The sequence below is a fragment of the Phoenix dactylifera genome, chromosome 15 (assembly GCF_051530095.1).
Source record: "Phoenix dactylifera cultivar Ajwa chromosome 15, Ajwa_hap1_PhDact_Kaust_v1.1, whole genome shotgun sequence".
NCBI lineage: Eukaryota > Viridiplantae > Streptophyta > Magnoliopsida > Arecales > Arecaceae > Phoenix > Phoenix dactylifera.
In genome coordinates, this window is record NC_143204.1 from 18,664,830 (window position 1) to 18,687,294 (window position 22,465).

At 39.7% G+C, this 22,465-nt stretch overlaps 2 protein-coding genes across 3 annotated transcripts; one reads left to right on the forward strand and one right to left on the reverse strand.

Moving 5' to 3' along the window:
- On the forward strand, positions 1–2,008 carry LOC103712543 (uncharacterized). Its single transcript, XM_008799094.6, has 2 exons — positions 1–932; positions 1,404–2,008. The coding sequence occupies exon 1, from the start codon at positions 167–169 to the stop codon at positions 920–922; it is 756 nt and encodes a 251-aa protein (XP_008797316.3). The 5' UTR covers positions 1–166; the 3' UTR covers positions 923–932; positions 1,404–2,008.
- A 6,721-nt stretch (positions 2,009–8,729) lies between these two features.
- LOC103712515 (uncharacterized) lies at positions 8,730–21,093 on the reverse strand. Of its 2 annotated transcripts, none has more exons than XM_039134171.3 (8): positions 20,715–21,093; positions 20,176–20,287; positions 19,927–20,094; positions 19,050–19,826; positions 11,473–11,833; positions 10,679–10,760; positions 10,183–10,438; positions 8,730–8,922 (listed from the first exon to the last, which is right to left on the reverse strand). In XM_039134171.3, the coding sequence occupies exons 1-7, from the start codon at positions 21,003–21,005 to the stop codon at positions 10,232–10,234; spliced, it is 1,998 nt and encodes a 665-aa protein (XP_038990099.3). In that variant the 5' UTR covers positions 21,006–21,093; the 3' UTR covers positions 8,730–8,922; positions 10,183–10,231. The 2 variants fall into 2 exon arrangements, with proteins under 2 accessions (XP_038990099.3, XP_038990102.3); XM_039134174.3 differs by having other exon boundaries at positions 19,927–20,055; positions 20,715–21,064.
- Between the last annotated feature and the right edge of the window lie 1,372 nt (positions 21,094–22,465).

Genomic DNA, 22,465 nt, shown 5'->3' on the forward strand with positions numbered 1-22,465 from the left:
GTCCGGCCAAAGATAGCTAACCTTTCAACCTGCAAGCCAAAATATACTGTTCTTTCCCTTTTTCATTCCCCTCATCACTTAGCTGTCCATCTTCTTTGCATCCTTCTGATATCAACTCTCCTCTTCCCCCCCTTTCCACATCCCCTTCTCTCTGATCGCCCAGCCAATGGACTTAGACTACTTAAATTCCTCCCCGGAGACCCAAAGGGATTGGATGAACATGAGGATCCAGATGGAGAAAGTTGCTGAATTCTTGGAGCTACCACCATCCACCGAGTTCGGCAGTGCTGTTCCCTCTCCAGAATTCAACAGCTCTCCAACCACCCCAACCTCTCCCATGCTATCTGGTCCCCAGCCGACTGTGCCTTTCGTTGGTACCACCACCACCCAAGACCAACTCGTTGCACCCATGTTCTTCGCCTGCCCCACACTGAACACCGACATCACAGGGCCATTGGCCGGTGAGACCTCCCCCGGTCACAAGCCGTGCTCCGCGGCGGCGATGAGGGACATGATATTCCGGATAGCCGCTATGCAGCCCATCCATATCGACCCGGAGTCAGTGAAGCGCCCCAGGCGGCGGAACGTTAAGATCTCCAAGGACCCCCAGAGCGTGGCCGCACGGCTCCGGCGAGAGCGGATTAGCGAACGGATACGAATACTGCAGCGGCTCGTCCCCGGTGGGACGAAGATGGACACAGCTTCGATGCTGGATGAGGCAATCCACTATGTCAAGTTTTTGAAGACCCAGGTGCGGTCGCTGGAGCGGGCGGCTGCCAGCCAGAGCATGGGGCTCGTCGCGCCGTCCTCGGCCGGAGGATTCTCATCTAGTGGAAACCACTCGAGCTTCGGAATGGCCTATCAGCTGCCAGATCAAGGGTTCATGAAGTCTAGCTATATGAATTCGAACCACATATGTTGAGGTCGATCAGGTCGGTTGTGAAGCAATGCTATTTTGAAGTGCTTCAAACTGATAGAAACTCTTCCTTTTCTTTTGTGTTTCTGGTTCCATGTATAGGACTTGCGATAAGGATGGTTGTCTGTATGTTGTTTATATAAAGTTTTATCTCCTCTCCAAATTCTTAACCTCTGCTACCGTATGAATTACCACCATATATATGTCATATTGCCGAGACTTCCTGTGTCTGGATTTGAGCTCATCTACATCATTACAAACCTTATTACCTCGATGAATCGAATCTCCTGCTCTCAAAAAATAAAGAAATCCATTAGAAAACTATCTTTAAAATTAAAATGTAATTACTAATAATCCAAGTTGAGAGATAAACCAGCGGGTACAATTCATTCAGTTAATCAGCCAATCTGCACTATTAGGTATATATATATGCTTTCTATCCTGTGTTCATGTAGGACTCACACAGGATGTCTAATTTCCACGTCAGGCAGTCCTTAAAGGTGCGTAATGAGGTGGATGCATGCATGGGAGTTCCACGTGATTGCTCTGACGCGCTATATATAGTTTTTAACGATGTGGGTGAGCAGATGTCTTCGTCGGAGCTGGGGTAGCTGCTGCCATGTGAAGGCCATCCATGGAGTAGTCGATGCATTGGATCTCAGAAGCCCTACATGGCAGCGTTGGGGCCCCTGTGCTGAGTTCTTTTGTTCCTGGATTCTGGAGTCTGCGGCACCACCACCCGCATCGGTTTCAGACCGACCATCGGTGCTGCAAGGGGTGTTGTTGCAGCACGGGTCTCTTGGTTTAGGTGGAAGAAGTTGGTCATGGTTTCCTTCGGCCCCAGGGATATGGCGATTGGAGAGATGGGTACGTAGTCAGCGTTGGTTGGGCGTGGAGGTCGGCCGCAACCAGTGACTTTCAATGGCCAGCATGCCGACGAGGGGTCTCATTCTTGTCTTCATGGAATACAATTCAGAGATGATAAATAAACAAAACGCGGTGCAAAGCTTTTTTTATGCATATATACAGTGTACACTTCAGTCCAAGAGCCCCAGGTACGGTTTTTGGATGTTACGCCGGTTTGTGCGGTGGATATTCGTTTTTTTTTTTTTTGGTAAGGAAAAACTACAACTTGGATTAGCGCAAAGTACTGTGAGAAAGTATAGATATCACAGCATATCCTAGGAAGTCAACAAAACCCTAGAAAGGTATTACACTTTTACCAAACTTCCTCTGCAATCCAAATATTGAAAGAGAAAGATAAATATATTTAGAGATAAGCAAAACTGACAAAACCCTAGAAGTTAATGACATGGTCATGGCCATTGAAGGAGAAGGGAAGGCTGATATAATGGCTTTTGACTAAAATCAAAGAAGTTATGAAGAGAACAGTTGAGTCTGATTCTGGAAAAATTATTCAGTATCATTATGCGAGAGATAAGTCAACATCCACCCCCTTCTACAGTATTGCTTACGATTGATGGATGCCTTATTTTCATCAAGGTTTGACAAATATACGGGAAAGTTAATAGTGCAATCGTTTGAATAGCATCTTATATGACCAATTATGTTGGGATTGCATTTTGGGATTCTTCGACATATCTTCCTATTCGATTGTGTTTATATTCGAACGGTTTAATTTATCCAATTTATCAGAAAAAAAGATAAGCTTAGAAGTTCGAAATAACTACTTTAGTTAGAGAATATCTATGGCGACAATGTATTGGTTTTAATAAAGCTTTTACTCTAGCTGCTAGATTTGATATATTAAAATTATTTTGGCTATAATAATATATAATAAGTACAATGTTTTTCAACTTAATATAAACTTTGATTTTTTTTGAATAGATTTTTGCATGAGGAATTTGGTATCGAGATCGAAGTCATGGGGTTATGAGACTAAAGGAAGGAAGGATAAAGTGTATAAACTTATGTAAGCACTTTATGTGATCAAGTAAGCATTAAGGTCATGGTATAGAAAGGTTGATTTACATTTTAGTAGAATGTTTTTAGCAAAGTGGAAGTGAGCCAGCACTTACACCAAGTCATGACTCAAGTTTTGGAGACACTAATTATTTGGTTGTACGGTGGATAATTTATTTATGTTAGAGATACTGATAAATTTATTAACAATTCAAAGTCTCATATAGTTGATGAGTTTTAAGTGACAGATTTTGGATTGACGAACTAGTTTCTTTGGCTTGGGGTAAAATAGTATAGTATGTGAGTTTATGCTTCTCAAAAGAAATACATTGCATATTTGCCTGATAGATATACAATAAATGATTATAACCCAATTCAAAATCCAATGGGATGGCTATGAAATTTTCTTTGAATGATTAGGAGGAGAAACTAGAGGTTGGTTTTTTACAAAAGCTTAATTGCATTGATGTCAAAGATATAATGCTATATATTGTAGACGCAAACTATTTGTTTTTCAGAGCTTGCGTAAAGTGAATTGTGCACAAGAAGAAAATCCTAGGATACTTGAAGACAATAAGTGATCATGACTTGGTATACTAATAGTATCGAGTTTAACTTATGTGGTTGTTTTTACAGCAATTGTGCATAAGGTTTGATAGATAAAGCAAGAGCATCACTAGGCTCATCTTTGACATCGGCTCAGGGTTTAAATATTTATCTTTTGAAATTGAGTACATGATAGTTATTACAACAGCTTGCCAAGCCATTTTGAAAGTAATTATGCTTGTTGTCTTGAAGCACCGCCCATCTATAGCAATAATCAGTTCATGATTGTTATAGTGAAGAATCCAGAGCCTCACAGTTGTATAAGGAGTAAGTCAAGATAATGTTGTTGTTTCGTTAAAGGCAGGTGACTGAAGGAGTATTTAGCTAATTTATGAACACAAAAAAGCAACTTGCCAACTTCATTTTGAGGCTAGTACTGCTGTTGGAAAAGTTTATACTTTGTGAAGATAAACTCAAAGCCAAAGATTGTTAGGGGAACGCTAAGTTCAAATGCGCCCGGCATCCAGTCCAAGTTTCAAATGCTTTTACCACAAGCTTAAGCTATTAAGGAATAAAGCAAAAATATATGTGATGTGACACCCTATCTTATGTGCGGCTTGGATCTAGGTATGGAAAGACTAGAATAGTGATGATATAAAAAACCAGGTTAATTAAATAAATATTCTGCATAGAAAGAATTTGAACTCATGATCTCCAACAACCTGAACAAAGAATCTGCATGGAAAGAATTTGAACATATGGTCTCCAACATCCTATACCTTTTGATGTCATTCCATCTAACAACTGACCCAAAATCAAACTTCACTACAAAAAATGAACATTGCCGACGCTTTTTATTGCGTATACCGACATAAGCATCGTTAGTTATATTAGCGATGCTTTATAAAGTATCGCAAAAGCGTCGGCAATGTGAGCGTTAAAAAAAAATTGCCGACGTGGCATTTAGAGACGCTTATAAGCATTGCTAATTAGCGATGGACGCTTCTAATAGCAACGCTTTAAAGCATCGTTATAATTATTTTTATAAAAAAATTATTTAAAAAGATGCATGATTAGTATAAGCTCTTTACAATCTGGCCAAACTCTCCTTTCCTTCCCCTAAAACAAAAAGCCAAACACTACCTTCAAGATAAGCTACCATTTGTATAAGCTGTTTACAATATGCCATTTGTAGAATCTAGCAGCATTATTCGTTGTCTCACCATCTCCATAGCTGTGATTTTCAAACAAAATTAATAAATAAAAAAATAATTGTAGGGAAAACTGGAAAGAAAAAATAACATACAAATTGCAACTCACGAGGTAATGCTCAAGAGCAAACCACAAATAATCAATCAAGCTCGTGTCGGTCTGGGTGCCAAAGATCCTAACCTTGGCGAAGCCTTTCGTGGTGCTGGTCTGGGTGCTAAAGAAGACGGTGACCTTCTTTATCCCGCCATCAAGCTCATGCTCTGGCTCCTCCTTGGCTGCTAGAGGCCGCAAGGGCTCGATCGTCAGGGTGGCTTTCTTACCGCCTGACATCTGCCATAGTAGCAAGAGCGCGCAATCGAATCCATCCTTTAAATTTCTCTAGAAACATGCAAATAAAAAAGTAAAGTAGCTCTCGGAAGGTTTCCTAACCTAATGCGGAGGAGGTGGAGGCCGGCGGACCTTGAGGGCTCTCGATCTTGAGGGTTGGGGGAAGAGAAGGAGAGAGAGCTCACAATCTTGAGGGCCCAGATGTGTTTGAGGAGGGGATTGACGCGCTCGATCCTCTCGGAGACGGTGGTGATCTCATCTAATGGGAAGAGGAACCGGTGGAAATTAGTGTTAAGAGGAGAGGGTTAGTGCATAGGAGTTTGACAATGCTTTTAAGTATTGCCTGCTCATTCCCCTCCTGTCCTTCGACGATGCTTATAAGTATTGTCTGCTTCTTTCCCTCCTTCTTTGGCTGCCGCCAATGCTTATAAGCATCGTCTTACAATTTGCCTTCCACGATCCCTGCCGACGCTTATAAATTACCAACGCTTCTACCTAGCATTGGCATGTATATGTCGGCATTTTTTTTTTGTCTATAGTACTTGTTGGGAAATTTAGATGTTGGATTTTAGGTTTATTCTTAATTCAACCTAATCCACCCAAGTTGCAGATCTAGTTCAAACTGCAATGGCATCAAGAAGTTCAAGTTTAATTAGCTGCGTTTTTTGGTTTCTAAAAGTTTGAGTGCGGTCCTATAACTTGGACAGGGAATGTATGCCGAGAAATAATTTTGACTCTTCTATCTTATCGTCTAAGAACAGCAGAATCTTATGATGGTGTCTTGTATTGAAGTCGAGTTTGGGCTTATGTACTCATTCTTATGTATTCTCGGTAAAACAAATGAGTAGATATAATGATAAATCCTTTGCAGTTTTCCTTCCAATGTAATCTCGATCATAATGGGAATCTCTCTCTCTCTCTCTCTCGCTTGTTCGCTCGCTCGTTGTGCAAAGTCTAGTACATACAAACAGGTGTACTACGGCGTAAAGGCGATGCATTGCTGTGGGCTTGATCCATCATGGGAATGATCGATCATTTCCTCCATCTTTTTTGGTAAATGCTCCGTCTTGCTTTCAGTGTCCACCTTGCACGTTGCATGTCGGTGAACATATCTTTGTCATAGTTGTCCTACCCCAACACCCACCACCCCCGGGTGTTACCTCGCTCTCCCATCTAATATAATATAACGTCCAAACTCAATAACTCAAATGGGAATCATAATTTAATTTTCATAGTTAACCAAGTTTAGACATTGTACCGATTTTACTGGCGCCATCTGAGTTCAAAAATCTTATACAAAGTACAAATTCAAATTGCTTTTTGAACCAAAATTGAAAAGATAAAAAAACAACAAAATTGTTACAAAAAAATGAATAAGGTGATGACAAATTTATTGCAACAAGTGTATGTAAATTACCTTTTGTCTCTAATTTTTCCTCTCTTCATGCGAAATGTAATTGTAATATTACATAGCATTATATATTAAATATCTATTTCTCTCTTTAAATTATATGACATTCATAGCTCTCTCACTCTCACTGATTGACATGAAATATCTAAGAAGATGGGTCCACGCATGTGGCAACGCCAGTCATTTTTAATCAGCAAATTAACTTCCATTCTGGGTCAACTCCTAGATATGCACCATGCACTGAAAGTCAATTGCTAAACCCATGAGCCATGATGATATGTTATTCGAAAAAGCATCTCTTTCAGCTTGCCACTTGATTGTAAACATGAGATTGCAATGGATGCCATCATGCCATAACCAAAAAAAAAAAAAAACAGCAACCATGCAAGCCTGAATGGCTTCTGGTGCAAATACAATACTCATGAATAAGCACCACCATCATGTCAAAAGGCAGATAAAAAAGAAATCCTTGCTTCGCCTTCATCAGACAATCATGAGCTCATCAATTAGAGTAGGAGCCATGTGTTGGGGGAAAAAAAAAAAAAACAACTGTGGTCCAGAGAGTCTTCTCCTTATGGGTGAAATTATTGTAGAACGCTTGGCATCTTAGACTATCAGAAGCAGGACCACCAAAAAATTGGATCGAGATACATGGACCACGAGATTTTGACAGATTGATTTCGAATCCTATCTATATGCATTGTAGAGGGACCAACCTACAATTAAGGTGGGAGCTGCCATGTTATTTCCTTCATTTATTCTCATCTAAATTTCTTTTAGGGCTTCTTTTCTTGATTCCAATACATCCCTCCTAGCCTAAAGGACAGAAGAGAGAATGTGTAACAAATACGGCTGGTCTAAATTTCCCCAACCAACTTCTTCTATACGTCCCTTTACTTCTCAACCCCACCACATCATTGTGGCGCTTAAGATTGTTCCATGAGCAAACCTCATTAGAAATTCTTGGGAGAATGCAGTGAACCTTGGAAGTAGCAGTCTTGGCTGCAGGAATTCCGTATTCAGAACTCCATGGTACGTGGGATGCTGCGATCTAAGCGGCCTGGGTCACATGGGTCGGTTCCACAGGTGGCTCGCCGTTGCTTTCCCTGCGTTGGTTGGGTGGATACCTCTCTGGCTCTAGAAACAGTACCGCTGCTGTCAGGCCATCATGTGCTGTGGAACCACCTAGATCTCCAGCCTTTTGACTCCCTGTTTATTAAAATGTTTTCTCTCCTCCTAAGATTCGGACGCGCTCTGTCGCTGAATGCTAGATTTGGTTGGATTACGAGCAATTTTTTGATGACAGGGGGTGCAAACAAAATGACGCAAGAAAATGTATCTTTAGTTTCTGGGTTGCCTTTTTTATTTTTTTTTGCAGAGGGGGGGAGGAGGATAGGATTTACAAGATGCATTCATTGGCTTTGTTTTCTTCTTTGATATACTTCCTGTTTAATTTTGTTCTTTCTTTTACCACTTATTTTCCACGGAGGGTGAAAACAGAACGTTCTGATATTTGCTAAAGAATTAAATATTGTTATAGGATCGAGTCGTGGATTGATCGAACTAAAATCTTGTAAGAAAAAAAAAAATTCATAGTTCTTTTTTTTGGCTTTCAGTAGTTCAAAGATTAGGATCTGGACTAAGGTTAGATAGGCTCTTAGAAAAAACTAATCCACACGAATCACACCAATTTGCAACTGAGAACTCTTCGTTATCATCACCTCTTGATGGTGGGACATGGGAAGATAACAAGGGAAGACCAGAAAATACTGTCCACAGTGTTCCTAAGTACAAATCCCTTCTAACAAACCCGCATCTAAAAGACTACAATTTGGGAACACAGAATTCCTTACTATTTTCCAACCATTGTTAATGGTGCAACCCAGCATGATTGGTTAAATTCGAGGTTGTTCTTACAGCAGCATGCCTGCTAGAAGTAGGAATCCACTACACTGTCACAGCAATGCAGCATTTTCCTAGGCAAGACAAAAATAATCAGATTGTTCGATAGGAGATATGCATCTCTTTTTTCGTTTAACAAGACTGGCCTTGCTTAATAGCAAATTCCATGAGCCAAGCCATGTATTTAAAGAGGATTTGACCTACCCATGATGCTTCCAAATAATAAGATGTCGCGCAAAAAGGATTCATAACATGGTTCCAAATAATGGCCTTGCGTTTCAGGCATCACAACACCACCATGCTTTTTGAGGCGTTTTTGATGGGCTCACTTGATCATGCGTTGGCAGAGTATACTGCAGCTTATTCCATTTCCTCGGTTCAGGAATATCCAGAAAAAGGATCCAACATCTGACACGCATCATGTGGCAAACATCAGCAGATCCTGAAACATCTTACAGAATTTTAAATTTTTAATCTCATGCTAAAGGGTTATTATTTGCAATCTGCCTGCATAAGACCAATTTATTAGTACTAAATAACAGCTTGACAAGAAAATAGCTTTCGAATATACCAGATGGTCATAAAACAAAAAAGAAAAAAACTGATATATGATACAAAATGCTACTTGAGGCTTCTGATCATCTCCAATTCCCGTCCTGTCAAACTTAACAGCACTCCTCTTTACCTAAACAAAAGCAGCAATTTTCCTGTTAGAAAAATTAAAATAAAACAATTAAGTCAATCAGTAAATTACAAGAAATGAGGACTGCATAATTCTTAGGGGAGTTAGCTGGGATTAAATTGCCAGGGAAGTTAGTCATTCCAGTTAAAAGTAGAAGTCCAAAAATTCCTTTTGCAATTAGAGATCGAAAGTTTGGAAGAAATTGTCTGATTAAAAATATGTTGCTTAAAAGCTCAATGGCAATTCAATCAGCCTGACTCCTTCCTTTTTCATTTTTTGAAAAGTAACACTTTGCGTCTCCACTTCTGAACGGGTCAAGAGCCATTTCGACCAAGCTTTCGCTTTTTCTTCCAGCTTTTAACAACTTCTGCTTTAGCTTCGACCTTATAACGTTTCCATCATTGAAGTAGCTTTTTGTTGTCCTACCCTAAGAAAGAAATCACTACTACTGAAGTACCAAAGTTGCGCTCTGCCCAGAAACTCTTCGTATGTTTGCTACTAAAATAAGTAATTGGCAAATTCTGTAGATAGGGAATGATTTAGGTCATCAGCGTGGTGGGAATTTCTCTAAAAACGTAAGGCCTGAGTGTATTACATGGTGGACTTGAGATTTGTGTTTGGTCCATGGTGTAGATAAGGCATCCGGTGGTACTCTTATTTAACTCAGGCTTGCTGTGAAAACAAAAGATCACTACATAGCTGGATTAAACTGCACCCCTGAAGTGAACAAGGAACTATCTGATTAGATTGCAGGACATCTCTACATTCACCAAGAAATCTTAAGCCCTTCCAAGTATCTTTTTGTAACTGGGTTCATCATAGTGAGTACATTTATGTCCTTAACAATAAAAGGATCTTAGTTGTTGAGTACATTGCCCTCATGTGCTTGCTGATAATGGTGTAACAGAGATCTTGCTGTTATGAAAAGAATTTGTTCCGTGTTGTTTCTTGCATGAGGTAAATCAGGTTAAATCTCTTCCTAGCCCTCTGACAACTAGAGCCATCACTCTCTGGCAATATTGATATTTATATCCTAGTGTAAGAAAGAGTTTCAGTGTATTTGTGATCATTTAAGGCAAACTATTTATACATTGTTGTTTCTCAATTTTAGTCAATCCACAACTCTACCTGGTCACCTGAAGTATGGTGAAACTCGAGAACATGAAAACTGGCGCTGCTTCTAACAAGAATAAGAAAAGGGAGAAAAAGAATGAAAGGTGGGAAGAATAGAGTTAAAACAGCATCATGAGAATTGAACTTAACTCAAACTTTGAGAAGGGAATAGATAATTGATGGGAAAAACTGTGCAGCGCTAGAAGGCATGACAGGTGAAGCATCCACTAAATGAACTGATTTGACCAGTTTTAGGGAAGTACGAGACCCTCTTTGTAGTCCTTGCTATGCGGCTTGCTTGGCTCGCGGACACTGCACTGCGCATCTCTTGTGCTTTTCTCTGGGCTGATCTAAGCTTGTTCAAAATCTTATCCATTGAAGAAGATCTCCTCTTTTCTAGTTTCATCTGGAAAGAACACTCAAAATGACTAAATTAAGCCCCAGATATAGGTTTCATTTCTAGCCTTATATTGACAAACAACGACAAACATGAGCTATACAAAACTACAATTGAAAAATATAAGAACATCAATAATATATTACAACCTAATGACCTATAGTGCATTTTACCCAAAAAATAGAAGCATCAAATTGTTAGATCAATATCATGGTATTGATGGTAAATCATGCAAGTTTAGTGAAGCACCTCTAGTTTCCTGATCGCTGCCTCAGCTTTTGCTTTCTGCAAATTCTCCCATGCTGTGATCTTAGCTTCCTCTCTTTTGCACCTTTTTAAAATGTGTAGTAGGTTTTAGACATCAAAAGAAAAATATTGAAGTTTATCAACAGCATTTCAATAGCTCAGGGGAAGCGCTATCAATAACCCCTAAGTAGGAAGACAAGAATTGATGAACACAGGAATAACTGTAGTCAAAGAAGCCTTCCATAGATGATATTTCTTGAACATCTTTAGTTTAAGAGATTGACCATCTTTAATTGGGAAATCAGTTTATGTACTTAGCAGTAAAGGGATCTCCTAATAATGTTGCTTCAATTAAAACTATAAGAAGAGAAGAGATGCAGATTGATCACTTTTGCACATAGATGCTTTAAGAATAAAAGGGGCGGCTCATGTGAGACAAAAATATAGTAAGATGATCAGGTAACACAAAGCACTTCATTCTCTTGCCTGATACCATCCAGACTGCAGTTTCTGTTTAGGTTTCTAGTTTCCTTTCAAATAATAGGTATGCAAAAGCTCATGTTGTAGTCAAAACTGCATCCTAGTTCTGCATAGGTTGCCCAGTCTTATATAAACAACTGCTACCTGTTTCCCTATGAGTAAGTAATTCAGTGAATCTGCTACTTTAAATATCAAGTGTTCCCACAAATTCATCAGAAACTATGCGGTACCCATAATATGCGACAAAGAAGTTTTATTTGCATAACCATAGCTGATCTTGCAATAGCATAATGTAAAAACCAGAATGATAGACTTACTTTGACATAGATTTTGCTGAATCTGCAACTTCCCAGGAAGAAGCCTTAGCCCCCACTGTCTTCTTCTTCCATTCTATGATGTTTGTTAAACGCCTATCAGAGCCACGGGCTATGTGTTTCTTGGACCACCTGGTGACAGTTACTCGATCATCTACCTGTACATCTCTTACCTCCAACTTTGATAAATGGCTTTCCAGCTCTTGAATGGGATGGGCTGATTGTGCAGATGGGGAAATGAAATGCCTCTTCTTTGGAGAAGTGGAGCTACTTCCTTCGGGGCTCATTTGTGTCGCGACGTCCTTCCTCAAAAATAGAGGAGAAACCATGGTGGCTGCTACTCTGGCGCTTTCAAGTTTCACATCTGCAAACAAATCCAAAGATAATTAGAGAAGATCCGGAACTTACTTAAATGTTACAGGAGCAAGAGAGTGAAAAAAAAAACTATACAGCATACAATACAACTGGTTACTCTTAAGGCATCAAATGGCCATCCAACATAATGCAATATTTGCTACTAATCAAATGTTGTGTGGCTCAATTATTTGAAGAAGGAATAGATTTAAATACAGGCACATAGAAGTTGGTAGATAAACCAAAAAGCAAAAAAGAAGAATAAAGAAATGCTTCGGAAACGGGTGCAAGGATGAGTTATAAGAAAGATTACAAAGCAGGTGTGGCCACTTTAAATAAAGTTTTCCGACATCATGTCATGAGACCTATTTCATATGCAGCAACTGAAATTACACGCACTGAGTATACTTATGCAGTCATTAACAAGCTGCAATAATTACATCTTACAGAGAAAAACCGAGCACAAGTTTAAAATGCTCTAGTTAATGGCTAAGCATGATAGGCAATGCAAAAAATTACCTACAGATCAAAATACATCAGCAGAGAGTATGAAGTCTTTCATTACAGGACGCCACCTTCAGATCTAGACCATTTTAAGCATACTATTTTTTTTTAGGTATAACAATTACATCAGACCCTTCTAACATGAACACAACTAGAAGCATCAGACCTCAGAATGTCTTGAAATTGAGATGACACAGTCCAGAAACTCTCCCAGATGAAGTCACTTGAATGATCGGCTATTAAGCATACTTTTATCACTTTCTTTCATTGTAACTGTGACACGTGACATGAGCAGCAATGAGGGTCTTTTTTTTAAAAAAAAATCCTGAGTGAAACCCTTCAGAAACCCAATATGACAATGTAAACTGTACTTTTATACATGTCTGTAACACCTCCGTGACCGTTCTCGAGCCCAGATGAGAAAGGTGGAGGGTTGATGTCAGGTTGACAAATGAACATAAAAATATGTCAATAATTATGAAATATATCCAATCTGATGCACGCCAATATTAGGGCATTCCCTATTCCATGCAATTTGCCATAACTTGACCTGATTGTGGCAAGAAGAGGGCATAGATTGGTTAGGTTAGAATCCATAAGCAACCTGCTACAATGTAACGGGGTTGTAGTGACAAAGGAGTGAGAGTTGATTAGGTCGTTGTCTATAAATGACCTACTAAAACATGACAAATTAGCAAGGGTTGGTTAGGTAGTTGCTGTAAACAACCCGCTATAACATAACCTAAGTTGTAATGACAAAGAGAGATATTTAGGATTAGAAAGTCTTCTAGTAGTAACTAGTACAATAGTGACCAATCATAGTAAGGAGATAAGAGAAATTACATCATGTAAAGAAGGTAACTACATAGAAAAAGAAAATCAGAAGATTTGTTACTTGGAATGTTGGGACTTTGACCAGAAAGACTAGAGAATTAGTGGATACAATAACATGTAGAAATGTCATTATTGCTTGTTTACAAAAAATTAAAAGGAATGGTAGTAATTCCAATAATACCAGAGATGTACGTAAATAACAATAAAATGGAGTAGAAAAAGTAATGGACAAAGTAATGAAATATACATCTATTGATGTAAAAAAAATAAGCGATATATTACTAGCTATAAAATTAGTTTTAGATGAGGGGATTATAAATGTGGTTAGTGCTTATACAGGAGAGGATTAAGAAACAATTTTGAAACAAATGATAGATTAATGCAAGGTATTCCTGAAGGAGAATGGATACTTACAGGTGGTGATTTAAACAAGCATGGGAAGAACAATATGAGGATATGAAAGAATACATGGTGGAGTTGGTTTTCGAGATAGAAATTTATAGGGGCATTCAATTCGTGGGCTTGCAATATTTTATGACCTAACAATTGCAAACATGTATTTTAAAAATAAGGAGTATTTAATAATCTTTAAAAGTGGATCAAATCTGTCGTAAATAGACGACTTTACATTAAGAGAAGAGAAAGATCAGCATGTAAAAATTGTAATATGATACCAGGAGAGAATTTAACCACAAAACATATATTACTAGTCTTAAATTTATACATTAAGTGCAAGAAGAAAAGGAAAAAATATTATATCTTTTAAAAATAAATTACTAAAAGAGGAAAACTGGAACTTGAAGACTAAATCAAATAAAATATGGGGCCAAATGGCTAGCTGAATTAAGAGGGCAGTTAAAGAATTTTTAAAAGAGTCAAAGGGAAAAGGATATACAAGTAAAGAAACTTGGTGGTGGAATAACAAGGTGGAGGAGGCAATTAAAATAAGGTCCTGTTTGGGGGAGTTTTTGGATGGCCAAAAAGCACTTTCTGGCCCTCCAAAAGTACTTTTAGATAAAAAATGATGTTTGCTAAAATTTTGGAAAAGCTGTTTCAGCTTTTGCGGGAAGCTGAAAACAGCTTTTGGGGGAAAGCTCCATTTTGGAGCTTTCCGAAAACGCTGTTTTCAGCTTTGTCGGGAAGCTGTATTTTTTACCAAAATATCCCCATTTAAAAGTTCCTTTTTTCTCTCAAAAATCTCAATCCCACCGTCTCTTCCTCTCTCTCCATCCTCACTCTCTCTCTCTCCCTCTCTATCTCCTTCTCCTCAATGCCGCCGGCCCTCTTTTTTTTTTTTTTTTTTGGGAGGCAGCCTGTGGCTGCCCACGGTGGCTGCCACCACGCCGGCCACCCGTGGCCGCGCTCCCTAGCAGCCGCTGCGGCCTGTCGCCCCGGCCGCTGCGACCCCCCACAGCAAAAAAAAGAGGAAGGGGCAGCCATGGCCGCCGCCTCCCCGGCAGGCGCTACGGCCCGCCGTCCTGGCCCCCTCCCGAGGCCTCCCCTCCCCCGTGGTCGCCGCGGCCCGCCGTCCCGGCCCCCTCCCGAGGTCCCCCCCCCCCGCGGTCGCCACGGCCCGCCGTCCCGGCCCCCTCCCTCCCCCCCTCCCCCCACGGTCACCGGGGCCTGCCGTCCCCGTCCCCTCCCGGGCCTCCTCCCGCGGCCACCACGGCCCGCCGTCCCGGCCCCCCTCCCGCGGCCGCCGCGGCCCAGCCCCCTTCCGGCGCCGCCGGCCTTGCGGGAGAAGAAGGAAACAGAGGAAGGAAGGAGAAGAAGAGAAGAAAAAAGAGAAGAAAAAAAAAGAAGAAAAGGGAAAAAAAAGAGAAGAAAAAAAAGAAAAATAAATAAAAAAATAAATATGTATATAAATGAACAAATAAATATATTTTAATGAAATAAAATAATAACTAAATAAATAAAAATAAATATTAGTAATTATTTAACCAATTTTTTCACCTAACTAGAAAATTTGTTAGAGAGATAAATGGTCATCAAAAGAGTGAAAAATTAATTTATACTAATAATTATAATATTTTATACATTTATTATTGTATTATACTACAAATATAATATAATATAATATTATGTTATGTTAAATAATTTAATATTATATTAAATTATTATCCTATAGTAACAATGTTATAGTACTATATTATAATAATATTATATTACATTACATTAATATTATACTATATCATATATTTATGTATTAATATATATTATATTTTATTATGCAATATTGTATAATACTAGTAATGTCCTTTATGGTCATTTTGCTATGCAAAAGTATTTTCTTAGTTTGTTTACCAAACAAATGTTAAAGCGCCACAGCATTTTATAAATGTAGTTACCAAACAGCAAATAGCTTTTTATAACAGCTCTACTTCAGACAGCTCTACTTCCAACAGCTCTACTGCCAACAGCTGCCCCAAACAGGGCCTAAAACATATTTGCTTTAAACTGTTAAGGATTTTATAAGATATAAGGAAGCTAAGAAAAATACAAAAATGTTAACAGTAGGGCTAAATATGTAGCATATGATAACTTGGATGAAAGATTGGGATAAAAAAAAGTGAAAATGAAAATTATAAAATAACTAAAGCTAGAGAGAGAAAATCTAAAGACATTGATCAAGTTAAAGGCATTAAGGTGAGGATAATAGAATATTACTGAAAGGCAGAAATTGAAGAAAGTTGAAGATATTACTTTAAAAAATTGTTAAATGAGGATCATAAAAATTATTGAATAAGTAGAATTAGGAAAGAGTCAAGTTTCTATTCCAACAATTCATAAAATCAAATAGAGATAGCTTTGAAAAGAATGTAAGAAGGTAAGGTAGTAGGGCTAGATGAAAAACCTATTGAGAATTGAAAAATCTTTGAAGATATTGAGTTAAATTACCTTATTAATTTATATAATAATATTTAAAAACTAAAAAATGCCACATGATTGGAGTACTATAGTACCAAATCGTAAGAATAAAGGTGATGTAGAAAATTGTTCTTATTATGGGATAATTAAGCTTACGATTCACTCCATGAAATTATTAGAAGGGTAATTGAACAAAGATTAAAAAAAATACTTGTTTCAAATAATCAATTTGGATTTATCCCTGAATGATCGACAATTGAGGCTATCTTTTATTTAGAAAATTGACTAAATATATAGAAAAAAGGAGAAAGTTTATATAAGGTCTTTGTTAACTTAGAGAAAGCTTATAACAAGGTACCAAGAAAAGTTATTTGGTGGGATTTAAGAAGAAAGGGTGTACATAAATAGTATATTGACATAACTGAAGACATGCATGCTGCAGTAATTACGAGTGTTAGGAGTTGCTCCAGTACAACAAGTGTATTTTCAATTACTACAGACTTACATCAAAGACCGATACGAAGTTCATATCTTTTTGCACTAATTATTGATAAAATTGCTGCAAAAATGTTCAAGACGATGTATCATTGCTTATATGCATTTGAAGACGATACAATATTAATTGATGAAAAGAGAACTAGATTAAATACTAAGTTGGACTTGTGGAGGAAAAGGTTGGACGACATAGGCTTAACAATTAGTAAACAAAGACAAAGTATATTAAACATAAATTTAGTGAGAATAAGAAAAGAAGATGTGATATCAATTAACATTGACAACCAAAAGATACCATAAAGTGAGCGGGTTCGTTACTTAGAAGATATTATTCAAATAGTGGGGAGATAGATGCAGACAAGGATTCAAGTCCCTATGGACACCGATATGGGGTTACCATCCCATGTGTCGGGATAGGACCATTTGCTATTGTCCCAACATTCCGATCGGCATATATTAAGACATCCTCTGTCCCAAGTGTCGGAACGGGGCAGGACAACAACATGTCCCGTTCCATAGAAAAATTGGGACAACCCCATCCGATAGGATTTAAAACCTTAAATGCAGATATATAATAGAGCTCGTGGAATGAAGCGAAGAGGTGCATTTAGAATATTATATGGTAGGCATATATGTTGGAGACTTAAGAAAATTTTATAAAATTGTTGCAAGGCCTACCTTGTTGTATAGCTTAGAGAGTTAGAGTGCTGGACAATAAGAGAAAAAAATATATAAACAAGTTTGATATAGCAAAAATGATAATATTAAGATAGATATGTGAGACAATGGAAAGGATAAAGTAAACAAGGATTATTTTAGAGGAGCTATAGAAATTGTACAAATTAAGGATAAAGCAATGGAAAATCGATTACTTTGATATGGATATGTACAATAGATACCTAAAAAAGCTTCACTAAGAGATATGGTGATTTTTACTAAAGGTCGTATAAAAATGAGGGAAAGTTCCAAGGCAACATTAAAGCTAGCCCTAAATAACATGACCTTAAATAGGAATGCTGGGCAATGAAGATCTATAAGATTGACTCTAGATAGCTGGGCAAAGGCTAGATAGTTATGGTTATGTTTGTATATACAATTGTACTTGTAATTGGCCTGCACCTTGAGAAATTGTACAAGATGCTTGATATGGCATCCTTTGCCGCAAGTCTCGAGCAATTGCCACAAGGATGGTCTCATCATGCTTGACCACATAACATTTTAAGGAGTGTTATGTGGTGCAGTAAAAACCTGAGAAATTGGAAAACCCAAATTTCAATATATTTAACAAATATATTTTTTTATGTAACATTTAGTTTCAACATACCTTCCTTATGACTATATAGGTACAAGCCCTACTGAAGATTTGACTGCCCTTATGACATAAACTGGATGTGGTTTTCATTCTATATATTAGGCGATAGGTAAAAGAATAATAACATTTCAATGCAACCTAATCCTTACGGTTATATGTTTGATCACCATTTACTGATTGGACCTCTCAAATTTTATAACAAAACAAGATGTCAATATGCATTTAATCCCCCATAATTATAGAAACTTATCGCTCCTTTCAACATAGTTAAAAAAAAGGATTAAAACCAAGAAACTTTTATGAAGAGGTCGTGCATTTTCATCATCATCGTCTCAATTTATATATCAGTTTAAAAAGTAACAATTGCATATGTTTCCCAATAGGCCCAAGAAATCCTAGATTTTTCTTTGCATGCTATTGCATATAATGTCGATGTGCAGCTAATGTACTGAGTGCACTTAATCCAGTCTTATGATGCTGTTATTTTTTAGGTCGAGCATTCTTAACTCCGCATTTGATTTCATTCTACAGTTGCTGATTAGTTAGTCGAGGTAAGGCTAGTTGAAAGTTACAAATGTCTAATACACTATAGGAAATGCTTTCAGCCTTGTACGAGACATTTCTAAGCTGGATAAATAAATTAAGCTAATGTAAGAATTCATCATGAGAAGTATCATGACTGTACAGGAGTTTTTTGATCAGTGATCGACAATTTAATTCCTACTGGATGGTAAATTGGGCAACTAAACTTACTATAAGAACCATAAGGACATGACACTATAATCTAATCATATATATCTCTAAGTGATAATATTAAAAATGATCGAGTTGGCATGCCATATAAGTCTAATACAATCAGAAGAACTTAGATGCGAGTCCAGGATCGTTCCACTTGCCAAAGTCTTAAGCACATTTCAGATCAGCCTAGAAAGTCGATAAAAGGTTTTACAAAGGAGCATTATTGCACTCTGTTAACATGATACCGACCCTCTAGATCACCTACAAAAATAAGATCTGAACTCTAATGCATAAATCTTAATTGCTGTCTAAAACAACCTTCAAAGTGAAGTCTTGACAGCATAAGCCCTCCTAGTGAATAGGCAGAATCGTGAGAACAAACTGAATACATTACCACAATATTAGATTCATGCCCAATAAAATATCTCCATAATCTTCAGAATAAGCAAAACAAGGGAAAGAGAAACGCCCAAACCTTGTGTAGTGGTGCCATGTGAGCTGGGTAACGAGGAAGACGACTCGATCAGTGTATCCACCCACCCTTGTGTGCTCGCGGATCGCACTATATAAGGCTCTGTATTGGCAGAATAAGATTTCCCTCCCCCTCCTCCACGACCTCTTCCATCGTTGCCGCCACCACAACACCCGCGTTCTGGAATCAGGACTCCCGCCAGAAAAGGCGAGCTTGCCGCGAAATTTCCAACCCTCTCGCCGTCGAAGCAGGGGACCGGTGGCGACGCTGAAGAGCAGACCCTATGAACATTGCCGGGAGCTCCGAGCGGACCGCTTTTCGACTTGGGCCGTCTATGATGAGGTGGCGGCACCGACGGCCTCCCAATCCCATCACCTGAAACGGGGCTAAAGATCCACTTCTCCGCATCCTCCCATTTTGAAGGCAATGTCCTCCCGTTGTTGAATGGCAGCAAAACACCATTGCCCCCGTACCTCCGGCTGCTGTCCACCGGCGGCGCCACCCGCTCGGAGCTCCATCCTTTCTGGTACCCTGCAGCTCCAACACCTTGCCGGTAGTTCGGCGTCCCAGGGCTGGGGAATGTGCCCGATCTGCTGCGGGACGAGGAGGCGGAGCTCTTCTTCATGCCTCCTCCTAAACCGCCAATAAATAACCTTGGGGACAGGACAGCCGCATCGGCCCCCTGGCTATTGCTGAGGTCGAGGGAGGCCGGCCTGCGCCTCCGGGGCTTCCTTCCCGGTAAAGGGGCAGCTTCAGATCTGAACCGGCGGCCCTTGCATTCTAAGGGAAACCAGAAAAATAGCTAGCAACTATAGGACAAGGTTCAAAATAAAGATTCGAACTTTACACGCGGGAGAGGGAGTTTAGGGGCGCTCTGTACCTCTGCGGGCATGAGAGAAGGAGTGCTGTGCTGGGTCTAGGCTTTCTTCTTCCTCCTCCTCCTCCTCCTCCTCCTTCTGCTCTTCTTCTTCTTCTTCTTCTTCTGACTGTACCGAGTCCTTCTCTAGCTCTGTGAAACCAGAAAAGCTTAAAAGCTTTCCCTGATCCCCTATGGAGAAGGGATTCGGGGAGCGATTTTATTGACTGCGAGCAATGGTAACATCACTAGGGGAAGGCAAGTGGTACCGACCTTTGTGGAGTGGGGTGGTGAGGATATCAGGGGAGGAGAGAAGCAAAGAGGGACCTTTCTCCGGATCTGGATCCAGCCCAGCTCCACCGGAGCGCTCGCGTCCCGCCAAATGCTATGTCAATCACAAAAGATAGACTTGTCTCAAATCCCACAGGAAGCCAAACAAAATCCACATAAGCAACGGAGAGGCAAACACACGCTATAATACGGAAAAGAAAAAAGTCGCCATTCTTCCCTCTCTCTCCCTCTCTTCAATTTTTTTTTAACCATCTTTGAGCATTGGATTCGAGTAGCTTTGCATTATCTGGTTGGACTAAAAATGCTTCGTTGTCATATGAGCCAACATGAAACAAAAGAATGCGGCAGACCCATCCCCTTCCATGGCGAACTTTAATCCTTAACAAGCAACGAAACTACGAAGAAAAACTCCTTAAAAATTTAACAGCCATCACTCCACATTTTCTATCCAGAATTGGAAAGAAAAGGGGGAAAGCAAAATAAACACACGCACACACACACACAGCGGGGGAGAAGAGAACCAAGACGGAAAGCTGGGAAAAAGGTGGGTCATGGTCGGATCCGAAGGAGCGGCGGTAGGCAGCGCTGCCGGAGGCGGAGGAGAACTGGCTGCCGGCACTACGGACGCTGGCGTTGCCGTTGCCGGCGGAATGGTGGTCGGAGGAGTGGGAGATCAGGGAATCGGGGCTCGCCACAGCTCTCCTCCTCCCTCCCGCTCTCAAATGCCGCTGCTCCGACCTCTTCTTCCTCCCCTCCCTCCTCTCCTCTCCTCCCAATTCCTCCGCTCCAACTCCTAACCCGAATCCCGGCATCCTCGCCTCCTTCGCGTCCCCTTGAGATGCCCCCAGAATTCCATTATAACGACGGAGTCGATGGCGGGTGAGAAGTTGGCCGGGGAGTTCTTTTTTCGAGTCTTACTGTGAGTGAATGTAAGCTTTGGGTTTGAATCTCTTCCGTTTCTTTCACGATAGTGAGAAATAACGCTAAAAATAACGGCAGCAGAGAGAAAAACAGTTCTAAAATGTAAGGGCATTTTCGTCATATAATTTTCTGCCAGTCGTTCTCGGTCCAGCGTCGAATCTATCACGGGTGGCTTCTAATTAATGGCATTGTACCGCTTCTCTCTCTGTTTTTTTCGCAAAACACGCGAGTAGACCATAAGAGTTCAAAAATAATAATAATAATAATAATAACATAAGAACGATAGAGTGATCGCCAGCCTTTTTCAACAAAATTTTTCTAAATAATGAAAAAGCAACCCAATTAGCTATATTATTTATCTTTCGATAAATATGAATAGCCCGAAAAGCTGCAAATTCTTCACAATGTCACTTACATCCTGCAAAAATGGATACCTATCTAGATGACTGTATCTCTCAACATTTTTCGAAATTTATTCGATCACTAGAACCGCATCACCTTCAAGATGGATACAATCCGCTCCTAAAGCCAATCTGGCAAAGATAATGCCGTTCTATTCTGCTCTCAACTTCGCACCAATGACTAGCTCATCGAAGACGTATCGTCCATTGATTGCTACAAATCTGGATTCATGATTTTTGACCACAAAGTTTCCTCTACCTCTATTCCTATCAGCAGTAATGCTGTCGTTTAACGTTGAAAAAAGAAAAAGTGGAAGCTCTCGAGAGGCCACAGCGGTCCCCGGCGCTTCACAAGCTAAATAGGAGCCCCAACCACTGCTCTTAAGTAGGGGATCTGTTGCTATGTCCCCTGGTTATAGGTTAGAAGGAGAGGTTCGGTGGGGCTTAGGACGATCTACTCGCAGTTGGAAGGTGGGGTATGTTAAGATCATCTTGCCCTTTTAGGTGCTCCGAGGAGTAGTGTAAAGTTTGACCGCTGCCCGTTAATTTGTTGGTAGAAGCTTTGGCTGCTGGCCGCCGGGTAGGAGAAGATCTTAGGATGCCGTGCGGTGGATTTAATTGTGTGAAGCGTGGGCCCCACCGCTCCTTGTCCTCTCTGGATTCTTAGGCCCGAAGGACGAGATAGCCCGTGTCCTGGAATGGTTTGTTGCTTTTCACTTGCCCTCGGTCGCCTGGGCAGAGAGGATTCCATTATTCCCGTGAATGAATTAAATGAAGAAACTAATGAAAGGAGTTATCCACGGATGTATTCCCTTTAAATTGATTTAATAAATTTAAGTTATTAAAAAAATTATTTTTAAGGAGAATAAGCTGGGAACAGCAATGCGACTCCTGGAATAGCTATTCCAGTTGGTACGGCTGGCAGTCTCATAATTCCCGTCCAAGTTGCA